This window comes from Carex rostrata, chromosome 6 (genome assembly GCF_964058835.1).
Source record: "Carex rostrata chromosome 6, lpCarRost1.2, whole genome shotgun sequence".
Lineage (NCBI taxonomy): Eukaryota > Viridiplantae > Streptophyta > Magnoliopsida > Poales > Cyperaceae > Carex > Carex rostrata.
This window is the reverse complement of record NC_135923.1, coordinates 8,060,280-8,080,189: the sequence shown is the minus strand read 5'-3', so window position 1 is coordinate 8,080,189 and position 19,910 is coordinate 8,060,280. Positions and strand designations below refer to the sequence as shown.

Genomic DNA, 19,910 nt, shown 5'->3' with positions numbered 1-19,910 from the left:
TTTGTATATGAGATTTATGTGTTTTATTCTAGAGATTTAAAGTGTTATTAATGAGGTTTATGTGCTTGTAAACAGAGGTTTAAATTATTTTGAAGCAAATTTTTTTTTAAAAAAATGAAAGTCACAATGATTTAAAGTGGTAAAAAAAATTACGACGCAAATATAATTCGAAAGTTATTCTTCATGGATCTCATTTGAAAGAGAAAATCGGATAAAAAACGTTCATATTTTTAGATTCGCAAAATTTATCATGGCTCGTCGAGAAAATGGATGAGAATGATTAGAGAAAAAGTAAAAAAAAAAAAAGTGAGTGAAATAAATCTTTCCATTTTTGGCTTTAAAACAAAAGTAGTTAGGAGTTAAAACTATACAGATTTAGAATTTTAATGCTTGCAGACAGAGGTTTAAATGCTTACGAGTAGCATTGTAAAATGTTATAAACAGAGCTTTAAATGTTTGAATATTAGCGCTGGAAATAAAAGTTATATAATATTGAAAGTTTTTTTGTTAAACTACTTGGGAGATGCTCAGAGATTTTGTTTGAGGTACAATTATCAGGCTCCAAAAAAATATTGTTAATAATGATTTGACATACCTCTTTCTTAATTTAGTTTGTTTGTCTACATTGACTTCTTAATTTTTAAATTTGTAGTTATGGGTATGTTTAGGTAAAGATTTGTTAAATTGAACCCAACTACTTCAGTTAAAACGGATTCTTGTAAGTTAAGTTTAATCAACCAATAAATATAGAATTAAAAACGATGTGTTGACTGGTTCCCAACTTGAGTGGCAATACCGAGTGACTTGAATTTCAAGAATAACGGGTCCTCTCCATTTTCAGATAAATTGAGACTAGAGATCGACGGCCATAGAAGGTTGACCTTTTCTCCGAGTTTGACGAAATACCAAGTCTTTTCGGGACCGTGTTATGGAAGTAGGTCAAGGGATATACCATAGACTAACCTTGTTTTGGGCCGTCCATTTAATGCATGGACCGAAAGGTTTGTTTCTGCATTTACGAGTGGTGGTGGTCCAGCACCGCCAGGAAGGGATTTGGTTGGTTGGAATCTAGGAGCGCAGAAGCTGGTAGAAGAAGTAAAGAACGAAGAGAGCCCGTGGGAGTGGGACCCATTGGCTGTACCAAACATTAACGGCATTTATTTTTGGTATTCAAGGGTTCCTTATATGTTAGGGACTTAAAAAGTCAATTGCCATGAACAGATGAACTTCAATTTCAAATATTTGGATATTGTTTTCAAGTCAATGTTCATTGATAAGTACTCATTGAACTGTTCACTGCTAATTGTACTGTAAGTTGTTATTTTGAATCGGTATTAGTGAGCGATAAAGTACGCAATGGCGAAAGTGATGGTGTAAATCTAAAAAATTATTATATAAATCTACAGCCAAACAGAGTAGAATTTTTAAGAAAAAAAGTTTTTGTCCACTGGCTTTTGTCCACCATCTGTCCACAACACCTTATTCACCGTCTTTTAACTAATTTTACTCATATGTTTTATATAAGGTTTCAACTGCTTTTAATTGTTGGTCTCCAACTTTTGTTTATTTAAGAATCTCCTTTCGTATCTAATTTCATATCTCCTTCTCTCTAAAAACTTTTCTCTGCCAACGCTTTGGTCAAGCCATATCTGTCCAGTCAGATCGTTATCGTCAGATCTCATATCTACATTGAGATCAACCGCCTCCCGTTGGAAGGCGGGACCACCTCCGCCCCAGTCAGGCTGCGCGCTTACTCCTCGATGGTTCGATAAAACAGATTTGTTTGTCTCTGTGTCATCATTCTCTCTTCTTTTGTTGTTCCTTCTATCTACTCTCTCCGATCAGGGTCACATAATTTCATTTGAAAGTACAATCGAAGCCCTTCGCTCAATTGATCAAACCAGGTTAACAAAAGTAGTGAATAGATGAAAATATTTGCTTCAATCAAGTACTGGTTCGATTTCAGCTCGCTATTCCGAACAGTGAATGCATTGTTTCAAGCTTTGGTACGAAATATTGTACATTTCTGATTCATTTTTCCTTTGCAATGTCGATTTTAATTGAGATTACTAACTCGATCTTGTTTTTTATACATGATCGCAATGGAACCTTCAATCGTTGAGCGCGATCAAATAGAAGTTGTTTTTGTTGAAGAGCACAGCAAAATTCAAATCTAGTAAGTTATTTCTGTTGAATTTGTTGTTTTTGTTGTATGCAGTAACAGATCTAGCATTTCAAATGAAATATGGAGGAAAGAGATGATAGAGAGGCGATATGGAGTATTGATTTGTTAATTTTACTATATTGCCCTATTAATTTTACAGTATTCATCTTGTGAAAATCTGGAGAAAAGAGATGATAGAGAGGCGATATGGAGTATTGATCTGTTAATTTTACTGTATTGCCCCGTTAATTTTACAGTATTCATCTTGTCATTTTATAGTAATCATCTTGTGGAAATCTGCAGGAAAGAGATGAATGCTGCGATGAATATTTTTATCTTGTGTTGAACAAATGTCGTTTGTGGTGAACATATGTTGTTTTCTAGTGAACATATTTTTTGTGTGATGATGGATGTATGTATAGATTTACCAATTTTAGAGTATACATGGTATTATTTTATGGTTTATATTTTGAAATTTTATAGTATGCATGATTCTTTGTAGGTTGTAGTTTAAACTGAAATGTAGCATTTGTTACATTTTATCTTACATTATAGATGGTATTATTTGATGATTTAGTTTTAGAAATTTTACAGTATACAAGAATCATTTGAAAATTTATAGTATTATGTGAAAATTTTACAGTATACAAGATTCAATTGAAAATTTACAGTATTATTTGAAAATTTTACAATATACAAGATTCAATTTTACAGTATATATTTTACAATATACAATATTCAATGGAAAATTCTACTGTATACAAGATTCAATTTTACAGTATACAAGATTCAATTGAAAATTCTACTGTATACAATATTCAATTTTACACTGCTGATTCAATTTTACAATATACAAGATTCAATTGTAAATTTTACTGTGTAGAAGATTCAATTTTATAGTATACAAGATTCAATTGAAAATTTTACTGTATACAAGATTCAATTTTACAGTATACAAGATTCAATTTTACAGTATACAAGATTCAATTTTACAGTATACAAGATTCAATTTTACAGTATACAAGATTCAATTTTACAGTATACAAGATTCAATTTTATAGTATACAAGATTTAACCCAGTGCGGAAGCTAATAATTAACTCTAACTGCCAATAACTGCTAATAACTGCTAATAACTAACTCTAACTGCCAATAACTTCCTATAACTGTAATTTTCGAAAGTACAATTTGAAAGTACATTTATTTTGTCCTGTTGTGTAAGTTGCAATCTTTTTCTAACTATCATGGGACCACTTCAAATAGTTGCTGGATGTTTTGTGATTAACTGATATATTTTATGTGATATAGTATATAATTATACAACATGTAGAAGTAATTTTACAGTATTCGCACAAGTCAAAGCTGTGGACAAATGGTGGACAAAAGGTTGTGGACAATTAGACGCTTCCAATTTTTAAAGACTAGACTCGAGATATAATAAACTCACGGCTAATATGAATTCGTATCTGCATTAATCTTTTGAGTTAATGTATCTAAGATTATTTGATTAATTTTAAAATTTGTGTGAATTAAGTCCGCACTAATATGAAAAAGCTCCCTATATTATCGACAGAAATCGAATTGACTCCGTTTAAAATCAAATAGTTGAAATTCATTAACTCAAAAGATTCCCTTATAAGTTAATACAAAGGATACGCATTCCGGCTAATATGAGTATCGATGGTCTATTTAGTTGTATCTTTATCGAGAATATTAGCAAAAAATTGTTGCTACGTAATTAAAGATGCAGGATAAGAATTATATATGAGTATCTGAAAAATCAATTTACACTAATTTATTGATAATTTGAGCGTCAATGATCCATTTAGTTATATTTTTTTATCAAGGATATTAACAAAGATTTGTGCTACGTAACTAAAGATGCAGGATAAGAATTATATATGAGCATCTGAAAAATCAATTTACACTAATTTATTGATAATTTGAGTGTGATAGTCCATTTAGTTATAATAAATTCATGGCTAATTTGAGTGTCGATGGTCCATTTAATTATATTCTTTTATCAAGAATATTAACGAAGATTCATGTTACGTAACTAAAGATGCGGGGTAAGAATTATATATGAGCATCTGAAAAATCAATTTACACTAAATTATTGATGAAAAATATGCAAGAATAATGAACATGAGATAAGATAAGTAGAATTTTATTTTACACTTTCAACGAGAAAACAATCTATACAACTTAGGTTCACAAAATCAATGATCTCGTGATTGCAATTTTATTTAAAAATAAATACTTACACTATATCACATCAACACGACTACTTAACCGGAAATGAAATTTAACAACAAAAAAATAAAATCTTTAATTACAATATAAATTGCTTTCTTGTCGTGGTTTACAATTTAAGAGGTCTTGTTATGGTACAAGAAATACTTGAATCTTTTATATAATGTACATCAACAATTTAGTTAAATCATAAAATTATTATAATTGTTGTATACAAATGAGTCAACAAGGCTTACAATAATCTTTAGTTTTATTTTCTAAATTGATATACAAATGAGTCAACATATTTTGCGACAATGTCCTTTATAAGAGATGTTACAATAAATTTGAAATATGGCTGGAGAATTTTAAGTCAGAAGGCTTGATCCCATCTTTATTGAAAAACAAATTTTATGATAATCTTACTAAATAATTTATAAAATAAATTATTGTTTTCATTGTGTCATGCTAGTTATAATCAGGACACACAATTTGGACTGCACAGATTAAAAATCCTTTTAAAAGTTTGATGATTAAGATTTCATGTCATAGTCACAACTTAAGTAGTAAGTGCGAATTTATAAATCACTATTCTTTTCTAACAGAAAGTAGTATGTTCTATATAAAAAAAAAAAGATACAGGATATAACGATATCTGAGTTAATTTAAATTTATCTATAGGTAGTGTTACTACTTACTACTGATTTTTTTTCGTACTTTCAAGTTTTACTGGTCTTCACGGAATGTTCTCTTTTCTTGAGGGTCTGTATAATAAAGTTAGGTTTCATAGGGGCACATATGTAATTTGGGCTTTTGGCTACAGTCCAGGCTTATCGGAACTCGGAAGGAGCCGAATTCAAGGAGTTGAAGCAGGCATCGAAAGATAGGCCGTCTTCATCCGAATAAACACTTTATCCGAAGGCGCGTATCTATCATGAGCTCTGCGAATGCGTCAGCACTGGCGCGCGGACCCACGGATTTTACCAAGTCTTGGTTCGTACTCCGCCAATCCCTTGTGGCCAATAACTGAAGGGCCAAGTGGCCAACGGAAAATTCCGATCTCTCTCATGGCACTTCCGTTACAAGTTCCATCGAACAATTTCTCGTGGCACTTCCATGTCACAATTTCAAATGTAAGCGAAATTTAATTTTAGCCTCTTGCTTTCCTTGCGGGTTGCTGCTTTTAGTATTGGGTTTGTTTCGTACAAAAGAAACAGTTGAATTTCAAAACTATGATTTCTTCCATGGGCATTAAATATTTTATATATGTTTTTATTAAAAAAAAACTAAGTCTAAGATATATTAATGATTATTTTTCGAAAGATTTCATTTTTCTATGGTTATTTTTATTAAAGGATCCCGGTACATTTCAGTATTTTTTAGATATTTTTTGTGAGAATTGAACATATATCTCTTCAAAAAGAGATGGAACTCGTGTCACTACACTAATTCCACAATTATAGATTCATTGTAATTTATTTTATAAACCAGACAAATTTGAAAGAAAATCAACATTTAGTCTAGCGACAAAAACAATGCTCACCGTGTAAGAAGTTACATGTTTGAAATCCAAAAAAATAATTATTTGTAGATATTAAATAATTAGGTGGCTTTAACTATTTTCTCAAACCAGATATACTTGAAAGTCCAAAATCCTTACATGTGTCATGGGAGCTTTAATCTACAATTTCCTGAGTAATTTAACGAGTTCAATAATAATTAATAATTAAAAAAAAAGTCTATTGATCATAAACGCATGTAAATATCTAACAAAGAATTTCCTCCTCAATCAACCGCACATGTAGAAAAATATGTTAGCATGATTACAGTAGCAACCTGAGCCGTGGAACGGTTAAGATGCGTATTTTGTGAGTTAGGATCATTTTACGGCGATCACCATAGAAAATCCGAACTGTGTGTTTAGCGTGGCACACTGGCACTGCAAAAAGAATTAAATGATAACTTTTTTTTTTTTTAAAGAAAAATGATAACTGTTGAGTGCTCAGTGTGGAGTGCCGAATTTTGATTTTTGAGTGCTGCGCGTGTGCTGACTGCTGAACGATTCTCCATCTGTTTCTTGTAATTAAATTAATTTCTAAGCAGAATTTGTCAACTCCGCCATTACCAACCCGAATTAATTACGCCGCAGGTGTCGCGCGCAGGTGAATTTGTCAAACTTTTTTTTTTTGCGTGAAGCCGTTCAGACTTCACACTGTCACTCTGCCAGATTAAAGTAAAATGGAAAAAGCGCTTTCTAGAAAAGCTCGAACGTACTTTGAGCTAGGGCTGGCAAAAAAATTCGTAGTTCGTGATTCGATTCGGGTTTAATTTGAGTTTGATTCGAGTTTAATTCGATTCAAAATGGGTTCGAATTGAAATGAATCAAATCAGGTTCGGTTCAAAATTAATTCAAACCAAACTCAAATCTAGCCTGGTTCAATCGAAATGGGTTCGGTTACTTTTATGGTTCGAATCTCATAATAACATCGGCCGTCCATTTACTTGATTAAATTAAAATTCAAGATAGAGAGTCATAATTTAACTTAGCCGATACTCCCTCGCTCTCAAATCTCAATAACTTAGTTCTCTCTCCACCTCTCCCTAACTCACTCTTCCTCTAGCTCTAAAATCTAGCCGACACTCTCTGCGACTGGCTCTCTCCAGCTATCACTCATCTCTCCGGCCTAGATGACTGTCTCTCCTCTCTCTTCGGTCGTCTCTCATAGTTCATACCAGGAAAACCGTCTCTGATGTATTTTTTCATGAACAATTTTTCAACTTAAAAACAATCATTTCAAAGTTCATATCAGTAAAAGGAAGTCATGTGAATTTTGTCCCGCGAGAAAAAATTAATGTATAAACTACCGGTATAACTAGGGCTGCTAAAAAATAATTTAGTTCGTGATTCGATTCGGGTTCGATTCGAAAAATGTGTAGTTTGCAATTAATTCGATTCGAAACGAATCAAACCATGTTCGGTTCGAAATTAATTCAAACCAAACTCAAATCTAGGATAAGTTTGGTTCGGTTTGATTTGTTGCCACCCCTGCTTTGAGCAGTAAAAAGCGTTAAATACTTAGAACAAACTTTTTAGCGATCAGAATCAGTCAAAATTTAATTGCTTGTGGTTGTATAATGGAGTCATTAAAAACTAGATTTATTATAAATTATATTTAAGTGGAAAAAGGTCAACAAGGCCTATTAGCTCAGCTGGTTAGAGCGTCGTGCTAATAACGCGAAGGTCGCAGGTTCGAGACCTGCATGGGCCAATGTAATTTTTTTATTGAATCTCTGACTTAGTCGAATGCGTTTTATCCTCTGCATTATCTAAAAAAAGTTAATGAATCTCAACCGTTTGATTTTAAACGTAGCTAATCCGACACCTGTTTATAATATAGGGGTTCTTTAATATTAGTGCGGATTTAGAATGCACGAATCTTAAAGCAGATCCATGGATAAAATTTGTTAGTTCAAAAGATTCCCTCTTGAGTTAATGCAGAGGATACGAATTCGACTTTGCCAGCTTTGTTTTGATCCATTGACAACTTTCTAGAATTTTTTATTGCTTCTCGGACTCGGCCAACTTTCCATTGACAACTTTCTTCTAGAAAGAAAACGAAGAAGACATAATTCTCGACGGATTTCTTCGGTCCCATCACTTTCTCTATTCTGTCAGATCACAGCTAACGGTTCCAGTGGGTTTCCCGACCAAGATTATCAGGTCAGCGATTAATTAAACCTTCAAAGTAACCGCATGGATTATTCGGTCAAGGCTTACGGGTGGATGTCATCGTGTCAACATAACCGCATGGATTATATTTATTCCTGTATACCTTTTGTTGAAAGTTCGCCTTGGATTATTCCCCAATTTTATGAAATAAAAATAATAATTAATTATATTCATTCCCACACTTCTATCTCTCTTTATCTCCACAGCTATAATTTAAGAAGATTATATTATGGTCTCCACTAATTATTTAAATACTTTGAAAATTAGAGAGTCCACTTCTAAAATTAGAGGTTGTACTATATTTATCCATACAAAAACAAATATTTATCATGATAAACGTATACAAGGTGATTATTCAAGTATTTTTATATAAGTATAAATACTCTAGTGTATAGATATAAATATTTGTAATACTTGACATTACTTTCATATGTCAGTCAGTGTTATATGTAAAAAAATACTTTCAAGTATAGGTATAAATACTTGAACGACGATGTATAAATACTTGTGTGACGACAAGTCTGAAAGTATGTCATCATGGATCTCATTTGAAATAAAAAATTACGTAGAAGATGTTCGTGATTTTAGATTCCTAAAATTTCTCATAGATCGTCAAAAATGTGGATGAGATTGAATTAAGAAATAAAACCCACCTCTAAAAACATGTATGGTCCCCAATCAATTTGAAATTTGGTTGGAGATACAATTATTTATGTAAATTTTTTTCACCTTAAACGTATAAATATTTCTGTGCATGGAGATTAATACTTTAGAAAAAAAATCAGTGCTAGAACTTTTGTGGTCTTCAAGACAATTATAAAAGTTAAGTATGGAGATAAATGGAAGGATAGAGGTGCGGGGACAACTATCATGTTCCAATAAAAAAATAGAAGAAGAAATAATTGCTTGAGAGTTGAGAAAAAGAGTAAAAAAAAAAGGTTTAGTTATTAGTGATTACAAAAAATTCAAGATAGTAACCAGACATATCCCAAAGGACGACTTGATTGGTAAAACTAATAATTAAGAATGTTTGGTTCTGATATCAGTAAGCATGGCATGAAGAGGTAAAATCTGTCAATTGCTAAAAAAAAAATACTATCAAGTTCAAAAAAAGGATAATTTTAGTGCATTTCCGTTTGATATTTTCAAAAATATTGTTTTAAGTTAAATATCAAAACTGTAGATGAGTTGTTTATTTCTTAATTAACACGTATCAGATATGTAGCTATTTGATAGTCAATTGGCCTTTTTATCAACCAATTTTAATTTTTCATCGATGAGTTTTAATGGCATTATGAATAAATGACCAATCAAATTTATGACTCGAATAATTAATAATATTTTTGCAATTTTACTTTAAAATATTCGAACAACATGCGAGATATCTAACGGATGTACAGTAAAAGTTAGACATAACCTGCGTCCCTTTCTTACAAATGCTTTCTTCACTGGCATGCGCGGCTGTGCCCATCGTTCATAACCTGTGTTTCAATCTGAGATAAACAAAAGAATGATCAACCGTGACAATTGAAGTTTGATGATAAATCAAAACAAAATTATACAAAACGAATTGATAAAAAATCAGTGAACTTTCAAAATGATATATTAAAAATTTTAGAATCAAACTTGATAAAAGACACTAATTAATAACCATATCAAGCAGGTTGAAACGCCTTCATGTTGAAATTCAAAAATAACTCTTATTTTGATTGACACAAATGCTTGTAAAAATCTACTTAATTTCTAGACATTAATTTTAAAGCTTTTTATCTCATCAGAACAATTTTTTTTTTTTAAAAAAAAATAGTGGATTCAAGATCCACCAATTTCATTAGAAATCAGAAAGACAAAGTATAGGTACCTAAAACAGATACTTAAAACGCAACCATAAGATCAATTACAAACACAGCCGCTAAAATATCAACAAATATATTAAAACTACATAAACCAAACAACTAAAGACCTGCACAAATATATAACAATAATCATCAGTAGTCCAACAAATTCCAATCAACATCACCATCATCATTTTGTCTTCTCCAGACATTGGACTGAGCAGTTTGCCATGCCCAAAATCCTCCCTGATAATGTCCAAAAAAAGATCTTGGTGCCTGGCTTCCTCCATCTCAGGATGTAAGGACCTCCACTGCCTCCTCCGCTCGAAATTGATCTGGCAAGTCCTAAATATCAGAGAGGATAATGAGGTTTAAGTTTAAAAAAGAATCATCATTCCTAGATTGACACCAAAAACTAGTTAAAGATAGTAATCTTGATTCCTAAGGTCTTAGCAAAGGCATAGACAATGCTCTTTAAACAAACTTTATTACATTCAAGTCAGATTGTCCAAATAACAACACCTCTAATCATTTCCACTAATAATCTATCTTTAAAAGGAATACATGCATCTAATAACTATAAATCATCTATATTGGTACTAATGAAAGTAATACTCCCATGTTGACCATAAAAAAGTAAGATGCTATTCAATTCCAAAGCAATTTAATATAACTGCACTCTACAAATAAATACACTCTACAGATGAATGATCAGTACTCTCAGATTGACCACAAAACAGATAATCAGATGAACCCGATCAACCTTTTTTAATAGATTAATTCTATCCAATCCCAGCAGAGCAAAATTGAAATGAAGTATTTTTTTCATGCATGCGTAAAAAATAATTTAAATATATTTAGCCATTATAGTTTTTATTTATTTATTTATTTAAATTTTAAAAAACAGAGATTTATATCTGCCTGGTAAAATAAATTAATTCCAGGCCGGTTGACCCAATGAAACAGGAATCCGTATCCTCTGTAGTATTGTAGAGGATCACCTTCACTTTACGGTTTGAGATTAAATCTCAACCAGTTTGAGATTCGGGTTGCAATAGGGGGCAGTATTTTTGAGCTTTGAGATTTGTGCCAAGTTAAAACAACGGTCCGGATCCACCAATTAGGGAATCATTCTTAAAGATTCCCTTGTGCGGTACGGATACGAATTCATGAAACAGGCCTAGGTCACTTGCAACGAGCAGCCTCTAGTGTCTTGTCGTCTTGGTCACGCTCTGCAATCGCGCTGTTTTTCCTGGTTCAGTGGTGCGGCGGCCTCGTTCGCCGACTTGATCTCCGGCTTAATTGTTCCTCGTTCCCTCTCTCTTAATCAAGGTTAATTTTTTTTTTCTCTCGATGCATAACTGCTGTTTATTTTAAGTTTACCACCTCCCGGCTGAATTACGGTACCAGTTGCTTAGTTTAGTTCAGTCGCGCATCATTCTGGTCCTCTCGAGCTTCTCTAACCCCCAATCGATTCGCACATACACTTCGAAATTTCCTAAGAAAACTTTTGTTTAGAGATGTGGTCATATCGTAAAACGGGAGTTGTAGAAAGGATAGAGCAAAACCAATGGTTGACAAGAGTGAAGAAGGTAGGGCGGGACCCAGTAACCGAGCGTCGGATTAGTTGATAAGTTACAAAAAGAAATGGCGCAAAATGATACATCCTGGTCTACAGTGGACTTGGTGCTTATCTGGTTTAACTGGTTTTATCTGTTTTTGTGGGATTATTACTCCTATTTTCAGACGTGATTACTCTGAAGAAGTGAATTTCTCATAAGTTTGTGCTGTGCTTTTTACCTTCTTTTAGTTTTTAAATTGCTTGAAAAAATTTAGCGGGTTGAACATTAACCATTTCAGAAAAAGAAAAAAAGAAGTTCCTTAGTTGAGTGATTCTCACTCGCTAAGCGTCTTAGTAAGTTCTGCGTGATAATGCATTACTATCTGTTGATCCATGGCTTTTGTGGTTATGATTTTGTTGATTCAGTCATTTTCTGGCATAATGCTCCTACCTCTTGCATCATTTGAAACTGCAATTTCACAATTTGAAATGGCATTCTGTCTAGGGTCTACAAAACCTATGTCCTGATCTCTGAGTGGTTTGTGGAGCTATAGATGAAATTAATTTCTGAATTTTGTTCCAGTTAATATCCCTGGCACTTAAGTCTTTTTTTTGGATCTCACCTGAATTAGTTTATATTTAAAAAATGCAACACATTCGACTTATCAAGTTCTCCTATATCCTCGTTACAAAGCCGTAAGTTACAGATAGATATAAAAATGTAGCTCTTGTAAGGTATACGGTGCAAAACCGTGTTGCATCTAATTTTTGTGACAATAGTAAATAAATTTATTATCAAGATTATGAGGTCCAGATGCTTCTATTTCCATGCCTCCATCATGGCTTGATTTTTCAAAACCTTAATTACAAAAAATTTAGAACTCACAATAACAAAATAAAACCACTAATCTGATATATATTACTTCCTCTACACGCACATAAAAAATTAATGCATTTCTATTGTTTTGATGCAAACCAAGAATAAAAAAGTCAACACCCATAAGTTTCCACATCATTGGATTTTTGCAAGCTCTTGATAAATGGCGACATGAACAATTCTATTTTGACATTTGAGTTAGAGATCTTGAGATACTAAAGTTTTGAAAAATAGAGGCATAGTGAAGGTCCCAACTCCCAAAAGTGGAGAGGCATTTGAATCCTCCTCAAACAAGTTATTACATTAGAGAGAATCAATTGCTGAACTGCCCTGTTGAAATTAGTTGTCTCCTGAAAGCAATTTATATATTAAATATTCCATTGGTGTGATACAGTGATTAATGTTGATTTGTATGTAATTGAAAAATCGTATAGATTGGCAGGAATTGGAGGCGTAGTGGAGGGACGGGAAGATGGCAAAGCACCATCCAGATCTGATAATGTGCAGGAAGCAGCCGGGGATAGCAATAGGGAGACTGTGCGAGAAGTGCGACGGAAAGTGCGTTATTTGCGATTCTTACGTGCGCCCTTGCACCCTTGTCCGTGTCTGTGACGAGTGCAACTACGGCTCCTTCCAGGGAAGGTATTTTGTGTATAACTTGAATTCATGACCCGTCCCACTTTTCTGGTCTCTTCTGCCCTCTTTTGTTCTTGACAAGGTTGCAACGGACAAAGAACAGTTTTTGATTTATCCAGGACTTTAAAAAATGCCCTTAAATTTTTTGAGGGATTCAAGAGAAACATTTGTCATGTTAGTCAGTGTAAACATTATTTCTATTATATTATGAAGAGTATGCTTCCTAAGATAATGGTATGATTACATACTGATAATTTAAGGTTATAAGGGATACTTGTTGTATAATATGAATTGTAATAAATTAACTTTCCTATTTATAATGCATTTTTAAGAAGGTTTTTTTCTTTAACTTTGATTGTGCTGATATTTCATTATTCGTAATTTATGCTTTGTGCATGGCTAGAGTTATTAAGGCAACTATCAAACTAACTGTATGGACCATCACTTGAATTTCTCTAGTTCTGGAGGGATCCTTTTGCATTTGATAATAATTACGCTGTTTCCTCTTGCAAATTAGTCTTAATTCTTTTATTTGTTACAGTATTAACTGTTATTATATAAAAAAGAGCTATTATTTTGGCAGGTGTGTGATATGTGGTGGGGTGGGGATATCAGATGCGTACTACTGCAAGGAATGTACCCAGCAGGAGAAGGATCGCGACGGCTGCCCCAAAATTGTTAATTTAGGAAGTGCTAAGACGGACCTCTTTTATGAGCGCAAAAAATATGGCTTCAAAAAAAGATGATCTGAAGTTACTGAATTATCAAACTTTTATTCTTCTACTCTTTGTTCATTTCGTTTTTTGACCTGTTATGAGTATATCTTATGTACTGTGTTAGAATCTTGTAATGTTTATTGGCAATTTGGCATTCAATGGCTATTGATCTTGTTGTCTACTTAATACTTGTCATGCTTCCAAGTCTTAATTCAATTATTGTTATTATTATTTTATTTTTTTTGGTTGGGATGTTGTGTGGTATGGGACTAATTTTTGAAATTTTAAATTTCATAGAATAAACCCCTCAAGTTGAGTTTACAATAAGTTCACTCCAAAATCAAATTATGAATTTACCGTATCATACTTGAGCTTGTGTCAACTGTTGAGAATCATGAAGGCATATTTCAAAATGATTGTGCTTTACTTTCTAAATCATAAAATGTAGTAATGGTGACATATGTTGACGCCGGGTTGAATCGCATACTGAATTGCTTGAGCATGCAAAACCTGATCCAGATCAATCAAGTCCAGTAGTGACCTCGAGTCCCGTAATTATTAATTCTCATGGGTACTGGATCTTAAAAGCTTTCAGTTCTTTTTATTTAGTTGGTACTCCGCAGACTGTTTCCATTTCCCTTTGATAGTCTTAGTTAACATTTCTCTAATCTAATAACAAATATAATGAATATTAAATTAGTATCAGCGTGGAATATTCTGAATATATAGATCCAACTGACTAATGTAACTTGGGCGGAAAATTTGAGCATTCAATTCGGGATATATTTGCCCAAATATGATGGACCAGGCCAGGATAGGTGGATAAAGAGTAGAAAAGTGGATGTTAAATGGGCCTAAGTGGATTGTTAAATGGCAAATAAAATGGTCTTGGGAAAGAGGGAGACAAACAATTATAATTAAATAAATATAAGGTACACAAAATCAAAATGGCCTATTAGCTCAGCTGGTTAGAGCGTCGTGCTAATAACGCGAAGGTCGCAGGTTCGAGACCTGCATGGGCCATAATTTTTTTTTTGGTTTTTTCTCTCCCTCTGGGTAGTAGGCGGCTCTGAGACAAGGCGGCAAACCAAATTGTCCCCTGTATTGTGTATTTGTGTATGGTTGGACTAATATAATCATATTAAATTTCAAACAAAATTTCTTTGTAATATAATCATATTATTTCCACATAATTGTACGACTTACGTTAAGCCAATATAATAACAATATTTTTTTTTAATTGACCAACCAAAATTTAATTAATTAAAATATAACTATAATTGTAACCTGTATTATATGGTCAGACTAATATAATCATATTAAATTTAAAACAAATTTTCTTAGTTAATATAATCATATTATTTCGACATAATTGTACAACTTAAGTTAAGCCAATTGTAATAATAACAATATTTTTTTAATTGACCAACAAAAATATAATTAATTAAAATATAACTAGAGTTATAATTGAGCTAAGTACTTTGAAACACTAATTAATCTAAATAAATTTTAGCAATCAATAAACTGAATAAATAAGTACGACGAAATAAGGTTTAAGCAATCCAAGGCTAAATAAGCTGATAAAAACAATTAGAATCATAATCGGGCAAATAAGTGCATATATAACAAATCTAACAATCTACGGATTATAGACAAAACTGGACGAATTCAAAGATATGATAAAATTTAGTAGAGACTATATTACCTCCTTAACTAAAAAAAGAAATTAGAAATAGACAGCAATTATATGTGCTCAGTGCTCTCTAGTATCTGAACATCACCTTCTGGCTTCTATATAACTCATAACATCAGTATGCCACTACCACTGGCAAAATACAAACACATTGACTACACTATATACAAAAATCCTATAGATAACAGAACCGCCTTGAATATTTTACACAAAAAAAGTTGGGAAAAAAGAAACAAGCTTTTTGCTATGTATATGTGATCTCTAGTAGTCCATAGGAAACTCCCAATCATCATCCTCCATATCACGTACCGTTCTCCTTCTAAACCTTCGGCCACTTGGTTTTTCTCTATTATTTCTCTCTGTTGACCAGGGCCTTCTTTCAAATCCAGAATAATCATCCATCCGATCTCTTTCTCGAATATTTTGAGAACCCCAAATACCCTGTTACGAGCAAGTATTAAAACCATTTCGGTAACATAATGATATGCTGTTAAAGATTGGAAAAAAAAAATGTAGACCGGAATAAAGAGTCTGCGGTCAGGGGTGGAACTAGAAAATTGAGACGAGGGGGGCTAGAATATATAGTATAGTGTAATTTTATTTTATAGAGGGAGCTAAAAGTATTAATATTTAATACATATAAAAATTATCAAATTCAATGGACAAAATTACAAATTTTTAATATATAGGGGTGGCTTAGCCCCCTTTTGATTCTATTACCTTCCGCCCGTCTGCGGTGGACATTACACAATGTTAAAAGAACCAAGTGTCAATAAAACATAGACATAAACCTGCCCAGTTTAAATACAAAGCCCCAGAGAACCACGCGCACAAAATGCAAAAGACCGCTGTGCCAAATTGAAAAGATGTATTGGATTGAAATTTTTATTAGTATATAAACAAGTATGGAATCTAGCACATACCCACATTAGACGCAAAAAAGACTATTGCTATTATTTTCAGTACCTTTGTTATTCTTTGGAGTCGAGAAACAGCATCTTCATGCACTATAATTGTATCTGATACAACCTCAAGTATATCATCAACTAACAGAGAATAAGTGCTAACCTAACAAGGGAAAGAGCTCCAGATGTAAGCTAACTTACGAAAATCTATGCATCTTTTTATATTTTATTAAATGAAAAAGAGACAATTTGCGAAGCTTACCAGACTTGAGGGAATGATAGAGAACCCAAAGGAATCAAGCTCAAGGAAGTCGACAGCACCAGAGTTTATGTTGAAAGTGTATCCACGCACCTTTTGCAATAACAAAAGAAAAGAGCTATTAATTTTTCTGCCAAAAGTATATTAAAGTATATATTTAGCCATCATAGATTTTCTTCCAAGTTATTTATTTTGATCTAAAATACCTTTTTCTGATCCATACAAATATCTATCTTTTTGACCTATGAAGTGTTTCATTGTGGGGACAATTGCCAGTAAGAAAATAATAATAGAACCAAATAATTCCAAAGCTAACTATGGAAAGGTAAAAGGAGGAAACTCACCTTGCCCACATTACGCCTACCGGTCGTTGTAACAGTATATCCTACCTATATGACCAAAGAGATGTAATGTCATCACCAGTATTTCAGTATGGATTGAGCTAGAGAGAGAGAGGGAGAGGAGTGGAACTTATACCAGACTTTCGAGGCCAACTAGATTAAGTTCATTTTCCAGAACACTCTCATCATGTACAAGCACAACATCTCCAACCTTCAAAATAATTTAACCAAGCAGAATTGAGTAAAAGTATACAATAGTCCTGTAATGGGTAGATGGAACCGAGGTGTGAAACAAAAATACAAACATAGATGAGCTGTTTGTAAAGTAATGCACTGTATCAAGATAGATTCAATTTCGAGTAAATTAGTAATTAACCTGGCATATGTCATCAAGCAAAAACTTCTCCATTTCTCCTGATAGCAGATTTGGTCTCGTTTCAACCAAGGCCACAACCCACTGCAAAATGTTTGAAAAGAAAAGAAACACAAAAAGGAAAAAAATATCAGGTCACCTGAAACTGAAACAACCGTTGTAAAGAAATTACTTAATGCACACATTTCTCGAATTAGAGTTCAAACCAGAACCAACTCTCTTTAGTCTTAGCAACTTAAACAAAAGCTATGGAAACTTCAAAGTCACCGTACCTTTAACTAGATTTCACTTGGTTTAATTCTCAAAGAATCCAGAATTTCAAGTACTTTAGACTGTAATGGCTTATAACAATGTAAATTCCATAAAATAACTATTAGTGCCACTAATAAATAATAAAAAACAACTCTTTATTATTGCATTTGTAGCACAATAAAAATATTAATTCGAAGGTGCAAGACCATGAAACTTGACATGTAACGCAACTGGCATGCGGGGGAAGCATCCTAATAAACAGAGTATATAGTAAATCAAGCACAAGTTCTTCTTACCATGCTTGTATCAACCCACAATTGAGAGATGAATCCTAAGCTTCGAGCTGATTTAATGCTAATCACTTGCTTAGCAAGCAAGCTTGATCTCCCCACCATCTGCCTCCCCCGGCTCCTCACTCTCCTCTCCAGTTCACCACTTCCAGTACCATCCGTTTGATTCGCGCTGTCTTCTTTCTCCCTTTCGTTTTCCTTTTCCAGCTCCCTCTTAAGCTCGAGAAAATCAAAGCTCGATTGAGGAGCTTTCCCATTCGACTTCAAATCCACCACTTGATCGAGTGAGTTAGCGCTCTCATCCTTGGAAATTGATCGGATTCGGGTAGAAGAGGGTGGAAATGGAGAGCCGATTCTGCCATTGAAGCAGGGTGTATGAGCTCGGTTTGGGAAATGGATCGATTGGACTAGAGATAAAGCCATGACAGTAAAGCTCACAGGCCAAAATATATAGCGGCTCGGTTGGGTTCGGTTGATTTGGGTCAAGTTTCTTTTGAATTTGGGTTTATCAAAAGGTGAATTTGGTTAGGGTTAGCATGGAAAAAACAAAAATAAAAGGATGGCATTTAATTAATTAATTGGGAATAAATTAGGGAAAATATTTAGTGGGCCCATACAAACTTTTAGAATAATTATTTTTCCATAAAAACACTGTAATATTTGATATTCCTGCAAAAAATTGACATTTTTTCTCCTATTTTCTTTATTTAATTATTTTAAAATTTAAATTGACAAATATATCATTTCATTTCAAACTTTCCCTCCTCTCTCTCTCCTCTCATTCACTGTATAGAGTATGTCCAATTAGAAACAACTTGGAGATAAGAAGGAAAGGTTGTGGATAAACTTGGTTAGGTAATGGGGAAAGAATGGAGAATGCACTTTAGCTTCTTATAGTAAAGAAAGAAGACAGCTTATGAAACTAAATTAACTGCTTTCTGTGTTGTAAGCCATTCGTACATGTTACCAAGCCTATGTTGTAGTGTATGCATATACAAAATAACATATAACAAATACCATACGTCCATACCAAGTCTGAGCTGATACATTGTAGAGGTTCATATTAGAAGCACACTGTACGATCATGCTAGTGTGATAAACTAAATGCAATTTACTCGGTGATACTGGACCCAAACCTGTAGAGCACTTGTGCCTTTTTTTTACAAGAAAATCTTGAGCTGGTTAAAGACAAGTGGGAAAGTGTGAAGGGATGGGAAAAACGAAAGGCTAATAGGTTGAGTAGATTTCAAGGATTAATAGCTGATTGAGTGACGATTTTCCAATAGAGCTTGAGGAGAAAGAAGAGAATGAAATGAAATGAAATATTTGTCAATTCAATTTTATAAATAAATAAGAGGTTAATTAAATAAAAGTTGATAGCAAAATAACTTTTTTAAGTTTTTATGAGAATATTGAATATTATGGTGTTTTTATGAGAAAATAGATTATTTTAAAAGTTTGTATGTGCATCTAGGGGTGTTCATTGGTTCGGTTTAGTTGAAACCGAACCGAATTAAGCAAACCAAAGTTATAATTTGGTTTCAAAAATAGAATCGAACCGAACCAATTTAGTATTATGACTAAAAACAAAAGTAAAACTAATTATCAAATTGATTTCACAAGTCATTTAAAGTCAGAAATATTATGACACAAATATGCTAAGTCGATGAACTTAAACACCGTTATTGATTTTTTTTTTCTCACAGAATGCTTCTTAAAAAGGAACATTTTACTAGTCTTAAAATCCGTAATTTATTTCCATGAATTAGAAACGAACATACCACACTTTTATTCGCTAAATTTTCGTTGTCCATCCATTCTATTAAGTAATAGCTATTGCAAACTAAGATTTTCATAAAGCTAACATGTATTGTTTTGATAATTAATTAAATCACGATAGATGCGTCAAAATCACCAAAGTGTAGCGGTCAAAAAGTACCCTCACAAGATCATTCCTACAAAAACATCATTGTTTCATTTAATCTTTTTCGTGTTCTTTTCTTTTTCTTCGTCCAAGTTTCCATTTTGTCTTTGTTCAACATATTCT

General features: G+C 33.0%; 2 protein-coding genes and 2 non-coding genes across 5 annotated transcripts; 3 read left to right on the top strand and 1 right to left on the bottom strand.

The window, feature by feature from the left end:
* The first annotated feature begins 7,590 nt into the window (after window positions 1–7,590).
* TRNAI-AAU (transfer RNA isoleucine (anticodon AAU)) lies at window positions 7,591–7,664 on the top strand. Its single transcript has one exon. It is a non-coding gene; the product is annotated as a tRNA-Ile (tRNA).
* A 3,481-nt stretch (window positions 7,665–11,145) lies between these two features.
* LOC144555379 (PHD finger-like domain-containing protein 5A) lies at window positions 11,146–13,931 on the top strand. The gene is made up of 3 exons (XM_078303683.1): window positions 11,146–11,292; window positions 12,833–13,040; window positions 13,618–13,931. Exons 2-3 carry the CDS (start codon window positions 12,871–12,873, stop codon window positions 13,778–13,780), a joined length of 333 nt encoding a protein of 110 aa, XP_078159809.1. The 5' UTR covers window positions 11,146–11,292; window positions 12,833–12,870; the 3' UTR covers window positions 13,781–13,931.
* A 768-nt stretch (window positions 13,932–14,699) lies between these two features.
* Window positions 14,700–14,773, top strand: TRNAI-AAU (transfer RNA isoleucine (anticodon AAU)). Its single transcript has one exon. It is a non-coding gene; the product is annotated as a tRNA-Ile (tRNA).
* A 540-nt stretch (window positions 14,774–15,313) lies between these two features.
* On the bottom strand, window positions 15,314–18,301 carry LOC144555862 (uncharacterized). 2 transcript variants are annotated; one of them, XM_078304299.1, is made up of 7 exons: window positions 17,870–18,301; window positions 17,325–17,405; window positions 17,085–17,159; window positions 16,952–16,996; window positions 16,611–16,700; window positions 16,410–16,511; window positions 15,314–15,884 (listed from the first exon to the last, which is right to left on the bottom strand). In XM_078304299.1, the coding sequence occupies exons 1-7, from the start codon at window positions 18,284–18,286 to the stop codon at window positions 15,705–15,707; spliced, it is 990 nt and encodes a 329-aa protein (XP_078160425.1). In that variant the 5' UTR covers window positions 18,287–18,301; the 3' UTR covers window positions 15,314–15,704. The 2 variants fall into 2 exon arrangements, with proteins under 2 accessions (XP_078160425.1, XP_078160426.1); XM_078304300.1 differs by lacking the exon at window positions 16,410–16,511 and having other exon boundaries at window positions 15,511–15,884.
* Window positions 18,302–19,910: the final 1,609 nt, after the last annotated feature.